The 25,520-nt window shown below is 42.8% G+C and overlaps 1 protein-coding gene across 1 annotated transcript; it reads right to left on the bottom strand.

The window, feature by feature from the left end:
• Positions 1 to 8,685: 8,685 nt before the first annotated feature.
• LOC129818302 (proteinase-activated receptor 2-like) lies at positions 8,686 to 21,666 on the bottom strand. The gene is made up of 2 exons (XM_055874055.1): positions 21,485 to 21,666; positions 8,686 to 9,751 (listed from the first exon to the last, which is right to left on the bottom strand). The coding sequence occupies exons 1-2, from the start codon at positions 21,558 to 21,560 to the stop codon at positions 8,769 to 8,771; spliced, it is 1,059 nt and encodes a 352-aa protein (XP_055730030.1). The 5' UTR covers positions 21,561 to 21,666; the 3' UTR covers positions 8,686 to 8,768.
• Between the last annotated feature and the right edge of the window lie 3,854 nt (positions 21,667 to 25,520).

A 25,520-nucleotide genomic window follows, 5' to 3' on the forward strand; every position in this document is an offset into this window, starting at 1 on the left:
CGTTTGAGACGCGTCATGCTTGAATACAGGGTGGGTGTCATGTTTTGACCAATAAATGTACTAAAATGGGAATAAAATGTACGTTTCAAATTTCAAAGATTGTTGGATGTCCACACATCAGAGAATGTTGAATTGAATGGGAATATCTGTTGTTTTAAATTATACTGTCAATCCTCCATAAGAAACCTATTGAAATCATAGAAATATAGATAATAGATTAGACATGACCATTTAAGTTGACATTCGACAGTGTGTGGACCGGCAGCCATCTTTGTCATAGTAATTAGAAGTTACAATTTCAAATCAATTTAAAGTTCAATGGCATACCAGCTAAATTGCAGTGGTCTGAAGGTATAGGTTCATTCTATTAATGTTATTTCTATGATTGAAATGACACCCACCCTGTATTTAAGAGCATGTAAAGTAGGCTTACCTCAGGTCAAAATCAAAGTCCTGCACGTGCACCACATGTGGACAAAAAAGGAATAACTTTTATTTTGACATGAGACAAGCAGAGAACAAGTACATCTACAACAGACCCACGTTTGAAAATCTGTTTAATAATACAATCCTTCAGATATTTTATCTCAAATTCCACCCATCATAATGACCAATCTTCCTGCCTACCAGCACAGTAAGTTGAAATGGAATTGTATTTAACTTCTGGCTTCCCATGGACTGTTTTTGTGCAACCCAAATGAAAGCAATGCTAGTGTATATAAATACTTTATCTCCTGAATGTTTTGGCATTCAGGTCCAAAAAGTCACATCCTGACCTCTTCTTCCATGAGCAAATATATATGGAAAGTTATGTTTAAATCAAAAGGGATGCTGTCAAAAAGTGAATGAATTCAAATGGATTTACCCCAGTACAAGTACGCTAACTCAAGATAATACAATGTCTACAAGTAGGCTACTGACAAAGGCATGAGATCAATTATAAAAGGTAAATCTTACCCATTGTATTGGCTGCACACTCACAACTGAACAACAATAAGCAGGAAAGTATTTGAGATGAGGCCATTGTCCTTGAACTTTGCACAGTATAAATGATCTGTCTATGAATTGTCTTCTCCTCCCAAGGTCAAGATGGTAGTTAACTTACCCTGATGCCGATGCCTTCTTTCTTTTATACATAAACAGAAGAACACACCCAAAAACAAGAGAATGATGGAATCAGGTTACCGGTGTAGCCTAGCGCTCTCTCTGTCACATGACATGGTTTTGAGTGTCTGTGAATTTACACGGCTCTAACCTGTTTGGTCTTATCCAAAGATAACCCAGACAAATCGCGGTTGATTCAATGTGAATCTTATAGGGGGATATAGATTATTCAACATTTCATGTATGCCTGCACTTCATGTATTCCCTCTGTATTTTGAAGTAATGTGGAGGCAGCATCATGCCATTAGTATGTTTGTCACCGGCAGAGAATGGGGAGTTTGTCGGGATCAAAATAAATATGAAAGGAGCAAAGCCCAGGTAAAAAGTTAGAGAAATCTGGTTTGCATATTGCTGTCCATCAATGAATCCCAACCAAATGTACAGAGGTAGAGCAATTTCGACAATAACAAACAGATATAATGTTGCCCTAAGAGTTGTGCAGATTTGGTAGAATCTTACTCCAAATTATTTAAAGATGCAATTGCTGCCAAAGATGCGTCCACCAAATCAAATCAAATCAAATGTATTTATATAGCCCTTCGTACATCAGCTGATATCTCAAAGTGCTGTACAGAAACCCAGCCTAAAACTCCAAGCAGCAAGCAATGCAGGTGTAGAAGCACGGGGGCTAGGAAAAACTCCCTAGAAAGGTCAAAACTTAGGAAGAAACCTAGAGAGGAACCAGGCTATGAGGGGTGGCCAGTCCTCTTCTGGCTGTGCCGAGTGGAGATTATAACAGAACATGGCCAAGATGTTCAAATGTTCATAAATGACCAGCATGGTCAAATAATAATAATCACAGTAGTTGTCGAGGGTGCAGCACCTCAGGAGTAAATGTCAGTTGGCTTTTCATAGCCGATCATTAAGAGTATCTCTACCGCTCCTGCGGTCTCTAGAGAGTTGAAAACAGCAGGTCTGGGACAGGTAGCACGTCCAGTGAACAGGTCAGGGTTCCATAGCCGTAGGCAGAACAGTTGAAACTGGAACAGCAGCACGGCCAGGTGGACTGGGGACAGCAAGGAGTCATCATGCCAGGTCGTCCTGAGGCATGGTCCTAGGGCTCAGGTCCTCCTCCGAGAGAAAGAAAGAGAGAAAGAGAGAATTAGAGAGAGCATACTTAAATTCACACAGGACACCGGATAAGACAGGAGAAGTACTCCAGATATAACAAACTGACCCTAGCCCCCCGACACATAAACTACTGCAGCATAAATACTGGAGGCTGGGACAGGAGGGGTCAGGAGACACTGTGGCCCCATCCGATGATACCCCCGGACAGGGCCAAACAGGCAGGATATAACCCCACCCATTTTGCCAAAGCACAGCCCCCACACCACTAGAGGGATATCTTCAACCACCAACTTACCATCCTGAGACAAGGCCGAGTATAGCCCACAAAGATCTCGCCACAGCACAACCCAAGGGGGGGCTCCAACCCAGACAGGAAGATCACGTCAGTGACTCAACCCACACAAGTGACGCACCCCTCCTAGGGACGGCATGAAAGAGCACCAGTAAGCCAGTGACTCAGCCCCTGTAATAGGGTTAGAGGTAGAGAATCCCAGTGGAGAGAGGGGAACCGGCCAGGCAGAGACAGCAAGTGCGGTTCGTTGATCCAGAGCCTTTCCGTTCACCTTCACACTCCTGGGCCAGACTACACTCAATCATATGACCCACTGAAGAGATGAGTCTTCAGTAAAGACTTAAAAGTTGAGACCGTGTCTGCGTCTCTCACATGGGTAGGCAGACCATTCCATAAAAATGGAGATCTATAGGAGAAAGCCCTGCCTCCAGCTGTTTGCTTAGAAATTCTAGGGACAATTAGGAAGCCTGCGTCTTGTGACCGTAGCGTACGTGTTGGTATGTACGGCAGGACCAAATCGGAAAGATAGGTAGGAGCAAGCCCATGTAACGCTTTGTAGGTTAACAGTAAATTCCTTGTAATCAGCCCTTGCCTTAACAGGAAGCCAGTGCAGGGAGGCTAGCACTGGAGTAATATGATCACATTTTTTGGTTCTAGTCAGGATTCTAGCAGCCGTATTTAGCACTAACTGAAGTTTATTTAGTGCTTTATCCGGGTAGCCGGAAAGTAGAGCATTGCAGTAATCTAACCTAGAAGTAACAAAATCATGGATTCATTTTTCTGCATCGTTTTTGGACAGAACATTTCTGATTTTTGCAATGTTACGTAGATGGAAAAAAGATGTCCTTGTAACAGTCTTGATATGTTCGTCAAAAGAGAGATCAGGGTCCAGAGTAACGCCGAGGTCCTTCACAGTTTTATTTGAGACGACTTTACAACCATCAAGATTAATTCAGATTTAACAGAAGATCTCTTTGTTTCTTGGGACCTAGAACAAGCATCTCTGTTTTGTCCGAGTTTAAAAGTAGAACGTTTTCAGCCATCCACTTCCTTATGTCTGAAACACAGGCTTCTAGCGAGGGCAATTTTGGGGCTTCACCATGTTTCATTGAAATGTACAGCTGTGTGTCATCCGCATAGCAGTGAAAGTTAACATTATGTTTTTGAATGATATCCCCAGGAGGTAAAATACATAGTGAAAACAATAGTGGTCCTAAAACGGAACCTTGAGGAACACCGAAATGTACAGTTGATTTGTCAGAGGACAAACCATTCACAGAGACAAACTGATATCTTTCCGACAGATAAGATCTAAACCAGGCCAGAACTTGTCCGTGTAGACCAATTTGGGTTTCCAATCTCTCCAAAAGAATGTGGTGATCGATGGTATCAAAGGCAGCACTAAGGTCTAGTAGCACGAGGACAGATGCAGAGCCTCGGTCTGACGCCAATAAAAGGTAATTTACCACCTTCACAAGTGCAGTCTCAGTGCTATGATGGGGTCCAAAACCAGACTGAAGCATTTCGTATACATTGTTTGTCTTCAGGAAGGCAGTGAGTTGCTGCGCAACAGCTTTTTCAATTTTTTGGGAGAGGAATGGAAGATTCGATATAGGCCGATAGTTATTTATATTTTCTGGGTCAAGGTTTGGCATTTTCAAGAGAGGCTTTATTACTGCCACCTTTAGTGAGTTTGGTACACATCCGGTGGATAGAGAGCCGTTTATTATGTTCAACATAGGAGGGCCAAGCACATGAAGCAGCTCTTTCAGTAGTTTAGTTGGAATAGGGTCCAGTATGCAGCTTGAAGGTTTAGAGGCCATGATTATTTTCATCATTGTGTGAAGAGATATAGTACTAAAACACTTAAGTGTCTCTCTTGATCCTAGGTCCTGGCAGAGTTGTGCAGACTCAGGACAGCTGAGCTTTGGAGGAATACGCAGATTTAAAGAGGAGTCTGTAATTTGCTTTCTAATGATCATGATCTTTTCCTCAAAGAAGTTCATGAATTTATTACTGCTGAAGTGAAAGCCATCCTCACTTGAGGAATGCTGTTTTTTAGTTAGCTTTGCGACAGTATCAAAAATAAAATTTGGATTGTTTTTATTTTCCTCAATTAAGTCGGAAAAATAGGATGATCGAGCAGCAGTGAGGGCTCTTCGATACTGCACGGTACTGTCTTTCCAAGCTAGTCGGAAGACTTCCAGTTTGGTGTGGCGCCATTTCCGTTCCAATTTTCTGTAAGCTTGCTTCAGAGCTCGGGTATTTTCTGTATACCAGGGAGCTAGTTTCTTATGACAAATGATTTTAGTTTTTAGGGGTGCAACTGCATCTAGGATATTGCGCAAGGTTAAATTGAGTTCCTCAGTTAGGTGGTTAACTGATTTTTGTCGACTGACGTCCTTGGCTAGGCAGAAGGAGTCTGGAAGGGCATCAAGGAATCTTTGTGTTGTCTGAGAATTTATAGCACGACTTTTAATGCTCCTTGGTTGGGGTCTGAGAAGATTATTTGTTGCTATTGCAAACGTAATAAAATGGTGGTCCGATAGTCCAGGATTATGAGGAAAAACATTAAGATCTACAACATTTATTCCATGGGACAAAACTAGGTCCAGAGTATGACTGTGGCAGTGAGTAGGTCCAGAGACATGTTGGACTAAACCCAATGAGTCGATGATGAAAGCCTTTTGGAGTGGGTCTGTGGACTTTTCCATGTGAATATTAAATTAATATTGTAAATTGAAATTTGCTATCGTAAATGTTAGCAACACCTCCGCCTTTGCGGGATGCACGGGGGATATGGTCACTAGTGTAACCAGGAGGTGAGGCCTCATTTAACACAGTAAATTCATCAGGCTTAAGCCATGTTTCAGTCAGGCCAATCACATCAAGATTATGATCAGTGATTAGGTAATTGACTATAACTGCCTTTGAAGTGAGGGATCTCACATTAAGTAGCCCTATTTTGAAATGTGAGGTATCACGATCTCTTTCAATAATGGCAGGAATGGAGGAGGTCTTTATTCTAGTGAGATTGCTAAGGCAAACACCGCCATGTTTAGTTTTGCCCAACCTAGGTCGAGGCACAGACACGGTCTCAATGGGGATAGCTGAGCTGACTACACTGACTGTGCTAGTGGCAGACTCCACTAAGCTGGCAGGCTGGCTAACAGCCTGCTGCCTGGCCTGCACCCTATTTCATTGTGGAGCTAGAGGAGTTAGAGCCCTGTCTATGTTGGTAGATAAGATGAGAGCACCCCTCCAGCTAGGATGGAGTCTGTCACTCCTCAGCAGGCCAGGCTTGGTCCTGTTTGTGGATGACTCCCAGAAAGAGGGCCAATTATCTACAAATTCTATCTTTTGGGAGGGGCAGAAAACAATTTTCAACCAGCGATTGAGTTGTGAGACTCTGCTGTAGAGCTCATCACTACCCCTAACTGGGAGGGGGCCAGAGACAATTACTCAATGCCGACACATCTTTCTAGCTGATTTACGCTGAAGCTATGTTGCGCTTGGTGACCTCTGACTGTTTCATCCTAACATCGTTGGTGCCGGCGTGGATAACAATATCTCTATACTCTCTACACTCATCAGTTTTAGCTTTAGCCAGTACCATCTTCAGATAAGCCTTAACGTCGGTAGCCCTGCCCCCTGGTAAACAGTGTATGATCGCTGGATCATTTGTTTTAAGTGTAATACTGCGGGTAAGGGAGTCGCCAATGACTAGGGTTTTCAATCTGTCAGAGCTAATTGTGGGAAGCTTCGGCGTCTCAGACCCCGTAACGGGAGGAGTAGAGACCAGAGAAGGCTCGGCCTCAGACTCCGACTCGCTGGCTACAGGGACTGTGCGAGGGGATTTATACTACTACCTGTACTTACTGGTAGCACAGACACGGTTTCATCCTTTCCTACACTGAAATTACCCAAGTATTAACTCTGGGCTATCAAGACATATACAATCAATACATCATTTTTATTAACTTAAAAATAATTCTTTACTTTTGATTTCACTTTGAAAATGTGGAGCAGGTTGTGTGGAGCTGTGAGAAATAATTTAAATGGACATATTTAATCTGTTTTTACATTTACTTTAATTGCAGCAAATTGTCATAACTGTGGTGTCTTTGGCATCATTAAAAGTAAAGACTTATTTAATCAAATACATTTTCTGTAATTATTACATGATTAAACTAATCATGTAAATGTAATTAACTAGGAAGTCGGGGAACCAAGGAAAATCTTCAGATTACAAAGTTAAAATTTTCTGAATGTAACTCTTCAGATATTTTAATATCTGATCAATTAGTCTTCTAATTAATTAATTATTATTTACCTCACGGTAGTCTCATTCCAGACATCGTAAATTGTTGGTTTTCTGCACAAACCCAGTCTTTACTATGAATCATCCATACACCAATTGGCTTAATCATTTATTAACTAACTAAATAATCATATAAATGCATAGACAAATACAGTAGATATGGTTACAAGGAAATGATAGGGGAGGTTTCCTAGTGGGCTAAGCCAATATGACAGCTTGGTGGACAAAGTGAAGTGGGTGTGGACTGAGAAAGAAGCAGGAAAGACAAAAGGAATCACTACACAGTTGATAATTATATGAATTGAAATGCTAATCCTTTGCACATGAATGCTCACTCATTCGGGAATAATTGCAATCAATATACATTTACGCCCAGTGTGTCGTGATTTCTGTTGGAATCCGGTCCTTCTGCGGAGAGTCAGTTCATCCCAGTCTTTCTCTCGCTGCTTCCCTGAAGATCTAAGTCTTTTGTGGTTAGAATGGATACTTCAGAGTACAATTGAGAAATGTTCTCATAGATAGATGTTTCGGCGGTTATCGGTATTCACAATCCCAGGTTTACATAATTTCTGGCTGCAGACTAGTAATTAGTATCTAAGATTTGCTCTTATTCTGTCGGGATCGATAGTCTCAGAGTTTAACCATTTCCACCCGTGTAGCCAATGCTCCACCTGGTATGGTTAGAAATTCAACATCCATTGCAACGTTAACTGACACTGAGGTTTTTGTGGTGTGAAGAGGATTTCGTCAGGAGGGGGTTTTATTCGTAACTGTAGACGCCAGATCATGTCTGTGTTCACGGGGGCGGGCCAATGACTTAATTAAACTTTAAAGGGAATACAATTCTCTCACGTCAAAGGTTTAACATCACATTACATCATTTCACAAATAGTTGCTGCTTTACTCATTCATACACATTCAGAGATATAGTTATGTGTGTTTCCTGCCCTCTCTAAGGTCACCAAAGGAAACGCACTCGTCATACCCATCACTTAAGTGTCCACGGACCATTCTCACAAGTGGACATTTTGTTTCAAATTCACATTTTGGGGATTTAGGAGTTCGTCATGTGAAATCCTTTGTTCTCTCTGTGTCTCTCTTTCTGCATGGCAAGGGGGAGAGAAACTCCGCCAGAAATTTATGGCCTGAGATAACAGAACCTGGGTGTAGGAGAGCATGAGAGAGAGAGGGGGATGCCACAACCTATACCCAGAAAGGGCCACGTCATGACACTATGCAAGTGGTGTATAGACTTTCACTAGGCACTGTACAGTCGGTCATGTATGGCTCACTTGATAAAGAACAATACCCGTTGTCAGAAGTGAAGGGTCAGTGCTGGGCAATAAGAACTAAGTTAACAGTTTCAGAGAGCTCAGTGCTGGAACAAACATAATGGACATCTTTGACTGTCTAAATGTGGAGGATGGATCAGTAACACTTTTTCTGATTTTGTTTTCTAGATAAAACCAACAAAATCTGCACTAAAATTGTATGAGGGTCGAGGAGGCAACATAACAAGCACATGATATGAAGTAGTCTGGGGTTGCATCTCAGTTTAAAATAGCTTCTCTCCATTGATGATGATGAAAACAAAATGTTTTAGTAGATTGAGACCAACCCGGTATTCCCTTTAACCTGTCCAGTTCTTTAAAAACATCAGTACAGCCAACTTTGATCTCCACATGAGAACCCCCCTAAATGTAGCTGCTCTGTGTGTTCCCTGAGTCTGAGGTGCAGGTACCAAGGTTGGGGTCAATTCCATTTTAATGCCAGACAATTCAGCAAGTAAACCAAATCAACCAATCCAATTCCACATTTTCCTAATCAGTACCTACTGAATTGACTGGAATTGACCCCAAACCTGGATGGTGTTACTCATCTTGAAGAATTTCAGAGCAGTGAACGAGACCCTTATCCTAATCATGCCCTCTGGCTGCGGCATCTCAGCGTGTTTTTCACGTGCTCCCTGAACTCCTCTGAGATGAAGTAGTAGATGAATGGATCCACACAGCTGTTGAGGCTGGCCAGACACAGGGTGGTGATGTAGAAGCCGTAGTCATTGTGTACTACTTGAGCCAGCAGGAGAGAGTAGGTCACCAGCATCATGATGTTACTGGGGGTGAAACAGACCAGGAAGATGATCAGCACAGTAATGATGAGCACCACAGCCTTGCGCCGATTCTTGGTGATGCTGGCGTTCGTCATTGAGTTCCTAAGCGACTTGAGCATCAGAACGTTAACCACCACGCACAACACGGTGGGAACTACAAATCCAAGGGTTCCCATGGTCAGGAAGAAGCCGGCGGCCATGCTATTCTGGCTTGGCCGGGTGACGTCGTGGCAGGTGATGATGTTGAGGTTGGTCACCTTGACTGTCTGGTCGTAGAGGTAGAGAGGGGTGGTCAGCAGCCAGACCACAACCCAGACTGCGACCGAGACACCGATGGCTACATGGTTGTTCCTACAATCCTGGGAGAGGGGGTAAACGATGGCCCAGTAGCGCTGGACACTGATACAGGTGATGAAGAGGATGGAGCAGTACATGTTCCCATAGAAGAAGCCCACCAGGACTTTACACAGCCTCTCTCCATAGATCCAGTCGTTACCGTTGAAGTGGTAGGCGATCTTCAGAGGAGTCCAGATGACAAAGAGCAGGTCAGACAGAGCCAGGTTGGCCATGTAGATGGTGGCAGGGTGCTTCTTCTTGGTCCTGAAAAGGAAGACCCAGATGGCCATGGCATTGGTGGGCAGCCCCACAGCAAACACCACTATGTAGACGATGGGGAAGAACACAGTGGTCAGATGACTGGCCAGAACCATGCAGGCCTCCAGGGAGACCTGCAACCCCGCCGCTGTCTCATCCCCCGTGAAGCCTCGGTCTTCAACAACAGCATTAAACCGCTCTGAGAAAAGAGAGAAACAAGACGAAAATAAATAGGGGTGTTTAAGGAATTCCAAAAATGAGGTTACAGTGTATGCCATTTCAATACAATAGCCATTTGTGATTTATTGCATACTTAAACTATTACTTTTCTAATTGTTCTCATGCAATGTTTTAAAGTACTTTCTTTAGGGGGGGGGGGGGGTATATGTACTTTACTACTTATATTTTTGTCAACTTTTACTCCACTACGTTCCTAAAGAAAAAATGTACTTTATACTCCCATTAATTTTCCCTGACACCAAAAAGTAGTCGTTACATTATTTTTGCTGAGGCAGGACAGTATCATGGTTCAATTCATGCACCCATCAATCTAATACTTTATTAGGGTTGCAAAGGGTCGGAAACTTTTCGAAAACTTTCCGGGATATTTCCCAGAAATTTTCCATTGTAAGTCAAGCCCTGGAATTTGGGGAATTTTGCTTAAAATTCATCAAAAAAGTTAGCTTATAACAGTGAACCTTTTTTAGTGGGATACACAAGGAAATTCTAGGTTAAACTATCCCCAACTCAATGGAATTGCAACCCTTTGCACACACAGTGCACTCTTCCATCACACATACAGCTGATTCTCAAGATCTTGAACACTAATGAGATGCTATTGAGACCACGCTACTACACTGTCTGAGCCAAGGACTACATGCTTTCTGGTAAGTTTTGATTACAATACTGAGTGGGGTGAATATATTTTATATGGCATAGAAGATTTTCTGTTAACTAGTAAATAGTAGCCTACAGCAAAGTGTGTTTAAATCATTTCTAACTTCTTAACAACTTCTGCTAGTTAGTATTTGCTACCATGTGGGTTTTAGCTTGCTTGAGCCTTATAACTTCTTTCCATACATGTTTCATAAAAAAAAAATGTCTTACAAATTAGTTGTTTAATCTAACTGCTTAACTATTTATCTGTACATGGTTTATTTTTTTACTCATTTTTTCCGAATCTTTACAGGAAAATGCCACGGGCACTAACTGATGTGTGAAGACATTTCACTGCAGCTAATGTAGAAGGAAAAGCTGTGTACATTTGCAAATACTGTGCCAAATCATATGTCGAAGAACGCAACCACGATAAAGAATCATCTTGCCAAGTGCATAAAGTTCCCTCAGCGCTCACAACAAGCAACCTCTGACAAAAGTCCCTCTACTTCTATTTGAGGTGAAAATTATGAATCAAACACCTTACCGATAGCAACAGCTCATGGTCCTCCTGGAATCAGAAGTTTTTTTGACTCAATGGAGGAACGTAGTCAGAGAAATGCTGATGAATGTCTTGCTCGAGCTGTGTATGCAACTGGTTCACCTCGGATGCTCACAGACAATGTGTATTGGAAGATAATTCTGAATGTTCTTCACCCAGCATACACCCCTCCAGCCAGACATGCTTTATCTACTAATTTGCTAGATGCAGAGTTCAACAGAGTTCAAGCAAATCATAGAGAAAGCAGACTATATTGCAATCATCTCTGATGGGTGGTTGAATGTTCGTGGGCGAGGGATAATTAACTACATAATCTCAACTCGTATTCTACAAGAGCACAGACACAAGGGACAACAGACACACCGGTCTCTACATTGCAGATGAGCTGATGCAGTCATCGATGACCTTGGACCACAGAAGGTATTTGCACTGGTGACAGACAATGCTGCGAACATGAAGGCTGCTTGGTCTAAAGTGGAGGAGTCCAACCCTCACATCACACTCATTGGCTGTGCTGCTCATGCATTGAATCTGCTCCTCAAGGACATCATGGCACTGAAAACAATGGATACACTCTACAAGAGAGCCAAAGAAATGGCTAGGTATACGAAAGGTCAAAGTTATAGCAGCAATCTACCTCACCAAGCAAAGTGAAAAGAATAAGAGCACCCCATTGAAACCGTTCAGCAACACCCATTGGGGTGGTGTTGTCATCATGTTTGACAGTCTCCTGGAGGGGAAGGCGTCCCTCCCCAAAAAATAGCCATACCACAGTCTGCCAATATGGACAGCCCCATCAAGAGGATCCTCCTGGATGATGTATTTTGGGAAGCAGCCTGAAACTCCTGAAACCTATAGCAGTAGCCATTGCACGGTTTGAGGGAGACAATACGGCAGGTAGCCTAGTGGTTAGCGCGTTGGACTAGTAACTGGAAGGTTGCTAGATCGAATCCCCGAGCTGAAAAGGTACAAATCTGTTGTTCTGCCCCTGAACAAGGCATAACCCACTGTTCCTAGGCTGTCATTGTAAATTAGAATTTGTTCTTAACTGACTTGCTTAGTTAAATAAAGATACAATTAAAATGCCATCCTGTCTGATGTTCAGACTCTGCTTGCAGATGTAAGTGAAGAAATCCAAACTGCCCTGCCCACTTCACTGTTGCTCCAAGCAGAGGAAACTGCAGTTCTGAAATACATCAAAAAGGGTGAAGATTTCTGCCTGAAGCCCATACACGCCGCAGCATACATGTTGGACCCCAAGTATGCTGGAAAGAGCATCCGGTCTGGTGCAGAGATCAACAAGGCCTATGGTGTCATCACTACCGTGTCTCATCACCACCGTGTCTCATCACCTTGGCCTGGATGAGGACAAAGTTCTTGGCAGTCTGGCGTAGTACACTTCCAAGCAAGGGCTTTGGGAAGGAGATGCAATATAGCAGTCGTGCCAACATATCTCATCAGCCACCTGGTGGAAGGGACTTTGTGGATCTGAGGCTCTTTCCCCTGTTGCCCCCATCATCCTCCAAATCCCACCAACATCAGCCGCCTCAGAGCACAACTGGTCCTTGTTTGGGAAGACACATATCAAAGCACGCAACAGGCTGACCAATACAAGGTTTGAAAAATTGGTGGCCAACCGGGCAAATGTTGGGCTTTTTGAGCCTGACAACAAGCCATCCTCAACAAGGTTGAAAATTGACAGTGAAGATGAGGCCTCAGAGTCTGATGTTCAAGAGGTGGACATTGAGGAGGTCCAGTGAGAAGACATGGAAGCCTGAGAGGAAGACAACCAAAGCATTCGTTTCTAGACTATCATTTTACAGATGTATGTTGAAAACGTTTTTGGGAGATGCAATGGATCATTGTTAATCATTCAATATTCCCTTTCTTTTGTTGTTCAGTGAAATCATCCCATGTGAAGATTCAACTTATTTAATTAAAAGTTCAATTCGTAACTAAATCCTTTTTTTTATATCTATTGGAAGGTTTTAACCATTTGCAATTATGTCTACTTATGATAAGGTAAAAGGTTTATGTTTCTGTCTCCAGATGATATGGTAAATATATCCAATGCAAAAAACATCTACATTTAAATAGTATTAATTTGCATATATTTCCAATAATTCCCATATATTCCCGTAAATTTCCACTTAAAGTTTCCACCTCTGAATATTCCACAAATGTGCAACCCTAGTTGTCATCCCTACACTCTCTGATCTGGCAGACTCACTTAACTTAAATACTGCGTTTGTAAATGTGTGAGTTCCGGTTGTGTTTTTATTGTGTTGTCTGGTTTGCTTAGTATACGGAATTTAATAGGATTTGCTTTTACTTTGCACTTCAACAAAATTTGGAACATTTTGTAAGTTTTCCATGACTGTACTTAAGTATATTTAGAACCATATATTTTTAGACTTTTAACTATAGTAGCATTTTACTTTGTGAATATTGGTAATTTTTTATTAAAGGTATCCTACCTTTTACTCAAGTATGACAATTGAGAACTATTACCACCACTGTTCTTATGCAAACTACAGTTGAAGTCGGAACTTTACATACACCTTAGCAAAACACATTTAAACTCAGTTTCACAATTCCTGACATTTAATCCGAGTAAAAAGTCCTTGGGTTAGGTCAGTTATTATCACCACTTTATTTTAAGAATGTGAAATGTCAGGATAATAGTAGAGAATTATTTATTTCAGCTTTTATTTAATTCACCACATTCCCAGTGGGTCAGAAGTTTACATATACTCAATTAGTATTTGGTAGCATTGCCTTCAAATTGTTTAACTTGGGTCAAACGTTCCGGGTAGCCTTCCACAAGCTTCCCACAATAAGGTCGGGTGAATTTTGGCCTATTCCTCCTGACGGAGCTGGTGTAACCGAGTCAGGTTTGTATGCCTCCCATCTCGCACACGTTTTTTCAGTTCAGCCCACAAATGTTCTATAGGATTAACGTCAGGGCTTTGTGATGGCCACTCTAATACCTTGACTTTGTTGTCCTTAAGCCATTTTGCTACAACTTTGGAAGTATGCTTGGGGTCATTGTCCATTTGGAAGACCCATTTGCGACCAAGCTTTAACTTCCTGACTGATGTCTTGAGATGTTGCTTCAATATTTTTTTTTCTCTCCAAGGTGGCTTAGCAGTTCAGACGTCTTTTCCGTATTGTCTTGTCGTGTCCTGTATATATATATATATTTACACCTTTTCTTCACATATCTTTTATTTATTTTATTATCCAAGAACTCAACTACAAAAGCTTTCCTGCAAAAGCTTTCCTGCAACCCGCTTCACCAATTACAATAAGTAATATTTACCTCAATCTGAAAATCCATCGTGGAAGATAGCCAGGGGCTAATTCAGAAGCTAGCCTGATAGCTAACCAGAAGCTACTCCGATAGCTAGCCAGAAGCTAATCTGTAGCTGCCCCGAAATTAGCCGGTTTGCTAGCTAGCGTTGGTGTTTCAGCTGCCCACGTTTTGCGGTCATCAGCTATTCCTTTAGCTCGATAATCTACCGGCACTTTTGTGCAACGCGACTCGGACCGGAGCATTCCGGGACTTTTTTTCTCCCAGTTTCCCCGGATTCCAACCGCAGGCTCTGGACACTTGCACCTTGATTTCGCAGCTAGCTAGCTGCATACCGTGTGACTATTGGCTTACGTCGACCCCGGAGCAAACTCAAATCATGCTGGAGCTAGCCAGCTGAGGAGTTCCATCACCATCCGGACCCGTTTCTTTTGTTGCTGCTGCAGATACGGAACCCCACCGGGCCTTCACGACTGACTGCCGACGTTATCTGCCCGAGGGATTTATCCAACCGGCAAATCCGTCCCGACGTTACCTGAACGCTCACCTGAGGCCCGCTAATCGTTAGCTGTCCTATCGGCTGCTATCTGAACAAAACCCCACTACACGGAACCTACCGACGGAAACGCACGAGGTATCTACAAACAGACCTCCATCCTATGCTGCCACCGATAGCCATATACCCGGCCAGCTGTCTGGATCGCCACGACCCCAACCAACCTCTACTCACTGGACCCTTACTGATCACTCGATTAAGCATGCCTCTCCTTAATGTAAATATGCCTTGTCCATTGCTGTTCTGGTTAGTGTTTATTGGCTTATTTCACTGTAGAGATTCTAGCCCTGCTCTCTATACCATATCCAACCTATCAGTTCCACCACCCACATATGCGATGACATCACCTGGTTTCAAGGATGTTTCTAGAGACAAGATCTCTCTCATCATCACTCAATACCTAGGTTTACCTCCACTGTATTCACATCCTACCATACCTTTGTCTGTACATTATTCCTTTAAACTATTTTATCGCCCCCAGAAACTTCCTTTTACTCTCTGCTCTAGTAGCTCTAGGCGACCAATTCTCATAGCTTTTAGCCGTACCATTATCCTACTTCTCCTCTGTTCCTCTGGTGATGTAGAGGTGAATCCAGGCCCTGCAGTACCTGGCTCCACTCCTATTCCCCAGGCGCTCTCTTTTGATGACTTCTGTAACCGTAATAGCCTTGGCTTCATGCATGTTAACATTAGAAGCCTCCTCCCTAAGTTTGTTTTGTTCACTGCTTTAGCACACTCTACCAACCCGGATGTTTTAGCCGTGTCTGAATCCTGGCTTAGAAAGACCACCAAAAATTCAGACATTTTTATCCCCAATTACAATATTTTCAGACAAGATAGAACGGCCAAAGGGGGCGGTGTTGCAATCTACTGCAAAGACTGCCTGCAGAGTTCTGTTATACTATCCAGGTCTGTTCCCAAACAATTTGAACTTCTACTTTTAAAAATCCACCTCTCTAAAAACAAGTCTCTCACCGTTGCCGCCTGCTATAGACCACCCTCTGCCCCCAGCTGTGCTCTGGACACTATATGTGAACTGATTGCCCCCCATCTATCTTCAGAGCTCGTGCTGCTAGGCGACCTAAATTTGAACATGCTCAACACCCCAGCCACCCTACAATCTAAGCTTGATGCCCTCAATCTCACACAAATTATCAATGAACCTACCAGGTACCACCCCAATTCCGTAAACACGGGTACCCTCATAGATATCATCCTAACAAACTTGCCCTCCAAATACACCTCTGCTGTTTTCAACCAAGATCTCAGCGATCACTGCCTCATTGCCTGCATCCGTAATGGGTCAGCGGTCAAACGACCTCCACTCATCACTGTCAAACGCTCCCCGAAACACTTCAGCGAGCAGGCCTTCCTAATCGACCTGGCCGGGATATCCTGGAAGGATATTGATCTCATCCCGTCAGTAGAGGATGCCTGGTAATTTTTTAAAAATGCCTTCCTCACCATCTTGAATAAGCATGCCCCATTCAAGAAATTTAGAACCAGGAACAGATATAGCCCTTGGTTCTCTCCTGACCTGACTGCCCTTAACCATCAGAAAAACATCCTATGGCGTTCTGCATTAGCATCGAACAGCCCCCGTGATATGCAACTTTTCAGGGAAGCCAGAAACCAATATACACAGGCAGTTAGAACAGCCAAGGCTAGCTTTTTCAAGCAGAAATTTGCTTCCTGCTACACAAATTCAAAAAAGTTCTGGGACACCGTAAAGTCCATGGAGAATAAGAACACCTCCTCCCAGCTTCCAACCGCTCTGAAGATAGGAAACACTGTCACCACCGACAAATCCACTATAATTGAGAATTTCAATAAGCATTTTTCTACGGCTGGCCATATTTTCCACCTGGCTACCCCTACCCCGGACAACAGCACTGCCCTCCCCTCTGCTACTCGCCCAAGCCTTCCCCATTTCTCTTTCTCCCAAATACAGTCAGCTGATGTTCTTAATGAGCTGCAAAATCTGGACCCTTACAAATCAGCCGGGCTAGATAATCTGGACCCTTTCTTTCTAAAACTATCTGCTGAAATTGTTGCCACCCCTATTACTAGCCTCTTCAACCTCTCTTTCGTGTCGTCTGAGATCCCCAAAGATTGGAAAGCAGCTGCGGTTATCCCCCTCTTCAAAGGGGGGGACACCCTTGACCCTAACTGCTACAGACCTATATCTATCCTACCCTGCCTTTCTAAGGTCTTCGAAAGCCAAGTCAACAAACAGATTACCGACCATTTCGAATCACACCACACCTTCTCCGCTATGCAATCTGGTTTCAGAGCTGGTCATGGGTGCACCTCAGCCACGCTCAAGGTCATAAACGATATCGTAACCGCCATCGATAGGAAACAATACTGTGCAGCCGTATTCATTGACCTGGCCAAGGCTTTTGACTCTGTCAATCACCACATCCTCATTGGCAGACTCGACAGCCTTGGTTTCTCTAATGATTGCCTCGCCTGGTTCACCAACTACTTCTCTGATAGAGTTCAGTGTGTCAAATCGGAGGGTCTGTTGTCCGGGCCTCTGGCAGTCTCTATGGGGGTGCCACAGGGTTCAATTCTTGGACCGACTCTCTTCTCTGTTTACATCAATGATGTCGCTCTTGCTGCTGGTGATTCTCTGATCCACCCCTACGCAGACGACACTATTCTGTATACTTCTGGCCCTTCTTTTGACACTGTGTTAACAACCCTCCAGGCGAGCTTCAATGCCATACAACTCTCCTTCCGTGGCCTCCAACTGCTCTTAAATACAAGTAAAACCAAATGCATGCTCTTCAACCGATCGCTGCCTGCTCCTGCCCGCCTGTCCAACATCACTACTTTGGACGGCTCTGACTTAGAATATGTGGACAACTACAAATACCTAGGTGTCTGGTTAGACTGTAAACTCTCCTTCCAGACCCACATCAAACATCTCCAATCCAAAGTCAAATCTAGAATTGGCTTCCTATTCCGCAACAAAGCATCCTTTACTCATGCTGCCAAACATACCCTTGTAAAACTGACCATCCTACCAATCCTCGACTTCGGTGATGTCATTTACAAAATAGCCTCCAAAACCCTACTCAATAAATTGGATGCAGTCTATCACAGTGCCATCCGTTTTGTCACCAAAGCCCCATATACTACCCACCACTGCGACCTGTACACTCCCGTTGGCTGGCCCTCGCTTCATACTCGTCGCCAAACCCACTGGTTCCAGGTCATCTACAAGACCCTGCTAGGTAAAGTCCCCCCTTATCTCAGCTCGCTGGTCACCATAGCAGCACCTACCTGTAGCACGCGCTCTAGCAGGTATATCTCTCTAGTCACCCCCAAAACCAATTCTTCCTTTGGACGCCTCTCCTTCCAGTTCTCTGCTGCCAATGACTGGAACGAACTACAAAAATCTCTGAAACTGGAAACACCTATCTCCCTCACTAGCTTTAAGCACCAGCTGTCAGAGCAGCTCATAGATTACTGCACCTGTACATAACCCATCTACAATTTAGCCCAAACAACTACCTCTTTACCTACTGTATTTATTTATTAATTTATTTTGCTCCTTTGCACCCCATTATTTCTGTCTCTACTTTGCACTTTCTTCCAATGCAAACCAACCATTCCAGTGTTTTTTAGTTTTTATTTTACTTGCTGTGTTGTACTCACTTCGCCTCCATGGCCTTTTTATATTTTATTTATTTATACATATATCTGTTTGCCTTCACCTCCCTTATCTCACCTCACTTGCTCACATTGTATATAGACTTATTTTTTTTCACTGTATTATTGACTATATGTTTGTTTTTACTCCATGTGTAACTATGTGTTGTTGTATGTGTCGAACTGCTTTGCTTTATCTTGGCCAGGTCGCAATTGTAAATGAGAACGTGTTCTCAATTTGCCTACCTGGTTAAATAAAGGTTAAATAAATAAATAAATAAAAATATATCCACATAATTTCCCTTCCTTATGCCTCATGATGCCATCTATTTTGTGAAGTGCACCAGTCCCTCCTGCAGCAAAGCACCCCACAACATGATGCTGGCACCACCATGCTTCACGGTTGGGATGGTGTTCTTCGGCTTGCAAGCCTCCCCCTTTTCCCTCCAAACATAACGATGGTCATTATGGCCAAACAGTTCTATTTTTGTTTCATCAGACCAGACAACATTTCTCCAAAAAGTACGATCTTTGTCCCCAAACTGTAGTCTGGCTTTTTTATGGCGGTTTTGGAGCAGTGGCTTCTTCCTTGCTGAGCGGCCTTTCAGGTTATGTCGATATAGGACTCGTTTTACTGTGGATATAGATACTTTCGTACCGGTTTCCTCCAGCATCGTCACAAGGTCCTTTGCTGTTGTTCTGGGATTGATTTGCACTGTTCGCACCAAAGTACGTTCATCTCTAGGAGACAGAACCCATCTCCTTCCTGAGCGGTATGACAGCTGTGTGATCCCATGGTGTTTATACTTGCGTACTATTGTTTGTACAGATGAACGTGGTACCGTCAGGCGTTTGGAAATTACGCCCAAGGATGAACCAGACTTGTGGAGGTCTACAATTTTCTTCCTGAGGTCTCGGCTGATTTCTTTTGATTGTCCCATGATGTCAAGCAAAGCGGCACTGAGTTTGAAGGTAGGCCTTGAAATACATCCACAGGTACACCTCCAATTGACTCAAATTATGTCAATTAGCCTTTCAGAAGCTTCTAAAGCCATACTACAAAGCAGGTTCAAGGAGTTACACGGAACCCAAACCGGCTGCACTCGTGCGCCATCATCCATAAATGTATTTTGTCCTCCCACACAAAAAGCGATCATGACACGCAGGTTAAAATATCAAAACAAATTCTAAACCAATTATATTAATTTGGGGACAGGTCAAAAAGCATTAAACATTTATGGCAATTTGGCTAGTTAGCGTGCACTTGCTAGCTAATTTGTTCTACTTAAGCTAGCTTTCTGTTGCTAGCTAATTTGTCCTGGGATATAAACATTGAGTTGTTATTTTACCTTAAATGCACAAGTTCCTCTATTCCGCCAATTAATCCACACATAAAACGGTCAACCGAATCGTCTCTAGTCATCTGTCTTCCTTCCAGGCTTTTTCTTCTCTTGACTTGATATTGCGATTGGCAACTTCATAAATTAGGTGCATTACCGCCACTGACCTCGTTCGTCTTTCAGTCACCCACGTGGGTATAACCAGTGAGGAGTTGGCACGAGGGTACCGGCTTCTATAAACCAATGAGGAGATGGGAGAGGCAGGACTTGCAGCGCGTTCTGCATCAGAAATAGAACTGATTTCTATTTTAGCCCTTGGCAACGCAGACGCTCGTTGGCGTGCGCGGGCAGTGTGGGTGCAATAATTGAATAACATAGATTTCTGAATGTATTTTGAGATGCGAGCGTTGTGGTCAGCCTGTTAGCCTAAACTTTACATTTCTTGGAAGGATAAGCTTAAAATGGGCATGGTCTATTTAAGGCCATGCACCACAGGCTAAAATAAAATGTTTGCATCTACCTGTTGTTAGAATTTTGGTCCATTAATATTAGTATTTTCAAATGTAAACAAACATTTCAAAAACTTCTAAAATGTATATTTATCATACTACTATCATTAACATTTTAATGAAGTTGAACCACTATAAAATGGACCTACATCAATAATTTAAAAGCTCACTACATTAAATTACACACATTTTAAATGCCCATTTCATAGTGTTACAAATACGACCATATTTAGTAACTTACTTTGAAGAGATGGTGATTGGGTCTAAATAGGTATTTCTTGTTTGGTAATCTAAATTCAGTATACTTGTCTGTAGCTTCCATTTCCTGAAAATCAGGCTCTTTCCACACCCCAACTAATTTTTCTCTGCTTCAGAAGCATTTGCTTTAACCACATTTTGTGTGCTTAACCTTAGATATATTCTCAGGCTTGCCCAGAGAGAAGTGTTGATATGTTGTCCATTTTCTATTCTAGATATTTTTTCTAAGAAAGTGTTGCGGCAAAAATGCATTTTATGTACGTCTTTAGTATTTTACAGACAGAAAGATGAATAAAGTATCCATCCACAATCTGCTCTGCACAAGTCCTGGAGTGTCTTTACAAAATGAAACCAAACTATTTAGGCTGACTTCATCCAACTGATAAACGTTGATTGTGATATGATTAAGGGTAAACAATTACCTTTTGATGTTGTGGTCCCTGGCCTTAACTCAGCAACCAAAAACGCATATTTAATTTGAGCTTTCTTTATGAATCAGACAAATAGTTATTTCTGGTTGTTTACCAAATTTAGCTGGCTAACTATTTGCTCCTGCTTTTCAATATACCCATCGGGCGGTCATTTCCCCTTAATCATCTCGATTTTGCGAAGAACAGCGTGTCATTGACATGTGGGATGATGACATCATCACTCATTGTCGTCTTGAGGTTTGTAAACACACCGACATAGCAAGCAAGTGTATTTTACAATAGCTGTATTCATTCAGGAATCAGATAGAGGGGATCCGACTCAACAAATTGTCCATCAAGGCATTAAAGAATATCACAATGTCGTTTATCTGATCGAAGAAAAAAATAATAATAATGAGAGAAATAAAGGGAAAAGACCTTCTCTTACCATTTTTCTGAGACAGACATAGTTCGGCGCAGGCCAATAAAAACATAAGATTCAACCAATGCAGCTTGAAACTCATGTTAACTTCCACAAAAAAATCCAACAATAATCTACCTGCGATGTACGAAGAGTGTTGAATGCTGATTCAAGCGTTTGTGTATTCTTTTTGTCTGTGCAACTTTGAAGTCAACTGTAGCCAGCAGATCCGACGCGCTTGCTTATAGCTGCACTAGGGTCAGACAGGCTTCCTGTATAGATTAAGACCCAGCAGTGCCAGCGCGAGATATGTCTCAGAAAATGTACCTCAATCCAGGGATGACAAATGCGCAGCACTCTGAATTGTCCCTTTATCCCAGTTTTTCTGTATCCTAATCTACACAGTAAACCCTTCTGACCCTAGTGCATCTGTAAACAAATTGGTCAATCTGCTGGCTACAGTCAACTGAAGAGCTAAGGTACCACACCCCTCCCTCACACAACAGGTGGGAAGAAAAAAACTGTGTGATGTCATAAATCACGTGACCATACATGCCTGTGTTGTTCAGGCTGACTGGCTTAGTGGATGTTGTAGGCAGTGGCGCCGCCAACGGGTGGACATGGGGGGCCACGGCCACCCTGATACGTTTGCTGCCCCCCCCCTCGCTAGTCGCAAATGCATAAATGCTTCTGAGTATGCATAATATGCTTCTATCTGTTACATTAGTAATATTCATTTAAATCAATAATGTACATTTTTCATAATAGTTCATGTGAAAGAAAATTAATGTATAGCCAGCCAACCGCTTTTGACCGTCCGTCACTGCGTCAAACTCCGACCCCTTTCACCCCTCCCCCGGCCTGCTGCTGCTGCACAGTGCACTGCCAGATGACAGTCTGCCTCATGGACAGCAGCAGCTGAGCTCTGCCTCGTGTCTCTGGTGGCATCATCGGAAGCTAGCCTAGCTGGCAGCTGCCTGCAGAGTTGAGATGAGACCACCAGACTGCTAACGGGTAAGTAAGTCATACAATACTACTTATCGTTAAAAAAAATATATATTTAGTAAACTGTTCACTTTTTGACAGTGTCGAATTACCTAGCTAGCTAGCTAGCTTACGTTAGTTAGCTATCTAGCTAAGTTAGCTAGTTAAATTCATTATTGGGGGGCTTAGCTAGCTAGCTTATGCCTTAAGGTTACTCTACAGCAGAGAGCGCTAGCTAACTATAGTTAGAATTATCGTAGCTTTCTAGAAAGATTTTCAAACCACCATTTTCAAACCACTTGATGAGCATCTAGCTAGCTGACGTTATGGGCTGGTATAGCGTTAGCTTACTAGCTACGATTAGTCGCTGTAGCTATGTCAATTTGCAGACAATGAAGAGAAAGTCCACGGATATCTCTTCTTTCTTTAAGAAGAAAAGTAGTACAGGGGAGACCCAGCCGACAGGGTAACAGCAACAGAGGGTTAACGTTAGTGAGGATGCAGTAGAAGATGATGATAAAGTCACTGAGCAAGCCAATGAACAGGCAGAGGCAGCGAGAGAGCATGACAAAACAGAGGCAGAACATAACAGCGACGAACAAGCACAGGCAGCATCTGTGACAGAGCACAGTGAAGAACAACATACAGCAGCATGGCAAGAAAGTGCGGAACGGGCAGCAACAACAGTCACAGAGGTTGACAACCAAGCGAGGCAGGACTCGGCTAGAGCTATTCAACCCATTCCTGGACCAACAGGTGAAGTTGACGGTGTGACAGTGCCCCTGATAATGAAATAGATGGCTAGAGAATAACGTTATCTGAATAAATGTATGGTTATAGCATGTTTACATTGAGTTGAGTCATGACATAATCACATAAAGCCTTCTGATTCATGTTTATTGGTAGTTGAGTTTGAATAGTGAAAATAATTGTATATAGACCGATATTACAAATGTAATCGGTAATTGCTATGGAGAGTTGCTAGCTACTCTTATTATTGTTATTTTAATTTTAAAATCTGAATAACTGATTTTGCCTTTAAAATCTAAATAACGTGGGCCTCCCGGGTGGCGCAGTGGTCTAGAGCCACCAGAGTCTCTGGGTTCGCGCCCAGGCTCTGTCGCAGCCGGCCGCGACTGGGAGGTCCGTGGGGCGACGCACAATTGGCTATGCGTCGTCCAGGTTAGGGAGGGTTTGGCCGGTAGGGATATCCTTGTCTCATCGCGCTCCAGCGACTCCTGTGGCAGGCCGGGCGCAGTGCGCGCTAACCGAGGGGGGCGGGTGCACAGTGTTTTTTCCGACACATTGGTGCGGCTGGCTTCCGGGTTGGAGGCGCGCTGTGTTAAGAAGCAGTGCGGCTTGGTTGGGTTGTGCTTCGGAGGACGCATGGCTTTCGACCTTCGTCTCTCCCGAGCCCGTACGGGAGTTGTAGCGATGAGACAAGATAGTAATTACTAGCGATTGGATACCACGAAAATTGGGGAGAAAAGGGGATAAAAAAAATAAAATAAAAAAATAATAATAATAATTCTAAATAACTGATTTTGCCTCTTGTTTCATCCTAGATATATCCCAGTCAAGAGCAGAGGGGCCCAAACAGCCACATCTGAAGTTTCTCCCTCGGACCCTTCAGGGGGATAGAAGACGGGGTTTCACGAAAGAGTGGTATTGTATGCATAAATGTCTGGAATACTCTCAGAGTAAAGACTCTGCCTACTGCTATGCCTGCCGGCACTTCAGTCTCACCTCCTCAGGTGATTCAGTGTTTACATCTGAAGAGGGGTTCAGAAATTGGAAAAAAGTAACTTACAAAGATGGGGGATTTGTAGGTCATGCCAAATCAGAATCACATACTAATGCTATGTTAGCATGGGCAGAAAATGAAAAGTTGACTGCAAGCAAATGCTCTCTCTCAGCCTCCTTAACTTCTTTGGGGTAGGGGGCAGTATTTTTACGTCCGGATGAAAAGCATGCCCAGAGTAAACAGCCTGCTACAAAGCCATAAAAGCTAGAATATGCATATTATTAGTATATTTGGATAGGAAACACACTGACGTTTCTAAAACTGTTTGAATGATGTCTGTGAGTATAACAGAACTCATATGGCAGGCAAAATCCTGAGAAAAAATCCAACCAGGAAGTGGGAAATGTGAGGTTGGTCAATTTTCAACTCAGCTCCTATTGAAGATACAGTGGGATATTGGTAATGTTGCACTTCCTAAGGCTTCCACTAGATGTCAACAGTCTTTAGAACCTTGTCTGATGCTTCTACTGTGAAGTGGTGCCGAAGGAGAGGGGAATGAGTAAGGTCTGCCATGATCTGACCATGCTCTGACCATGTGCGTTCACATGAGAGGTAGCTCCTGTTCCATTTGCTTTTCTGAAGACAAAGGAATTCTCTGGTTGGAACATTATTGAAGAATTATGTTAAAAACGTCCTAAAGATTGATTCAATACTTCATTTGTCATGTTTTTACGGACTGTAATATAACTTTTTTTACTTTTCGTCCGTACTTTCCGCTGGACTTGCCCGCGCGTCGTTTGTGTCTTGATCGGGCTCTGAGCGCCGACTCAGATTATTGCATGGTTTGCTTTTTCCGTAAAGCCTTTTTGAAATCTGACACAGCGGTTGCATTTTAGCAATGTTTATTATGAGTATTCCTGTAAATTGATTTGGCTCTCTGCAAAATCAAAGGATGTTTTGGAACTTCTGAACGTAACGTGCCAATGTAAACTCTGATTTTTGGATATAAATATGAACTTTACCGAACAAACATACATGTATTGTGTAACATGAAGTCCTATGAGTGTCATCTGATGAAGATCATCAAAGGTTAGTGATTAATTTTATCTATATTTCTGCTTTTTGGGAATCCTCTCTTTGGCTGGAAAAATGGCTGTGTTATTCTGTGAATAGGCACTCACCTAACATAATCGTTTGCTTTCGTCGTAAAGCCTTTTTGAAATCGGACACTGTGGCTGGATTTACAACAAGTGTATCTTTAAAATGTTGTAAAATACATGTTGTTTGAGGAATTTTAATTATGGGATTTCTGTTGTTTTGAATTTGGCGCCCTGC

This window comes from Salvelinus fontinalis, chromosome 21 (genome assembly GCF_029448725.1).
Source record: "Salvelinus fontinalis isolate EN_2023a chromosome 21, ASM2944872v1, whole genome shotgun sequence".
NCBI lineage: Eukaryota > Metazoa > Chordata > Actinopteri > Salmoniformes > Salmonidae > Salvelinus > Salvelinus fontinalis.

What these genes read in the sequence shown, in the direction of transcription:
- LOC129818302 (XM_055874055.1), bottom strand. Translation starts at nt 21,560, where the DNA reads ATGAGTTTCAAGCTGCATTGGTTGAATCTTATGTTTTTATTGGCCTGC. An exon ending in ATGTCTGTCTCAGAAAAATG is followed by an intron (nt 9,752 to 21,484) that starts GTAAGAGAAGGT and finishes CTCTTTTCTCAG; the next exon opens with AGCGGTTTAATGCTGTTGTT.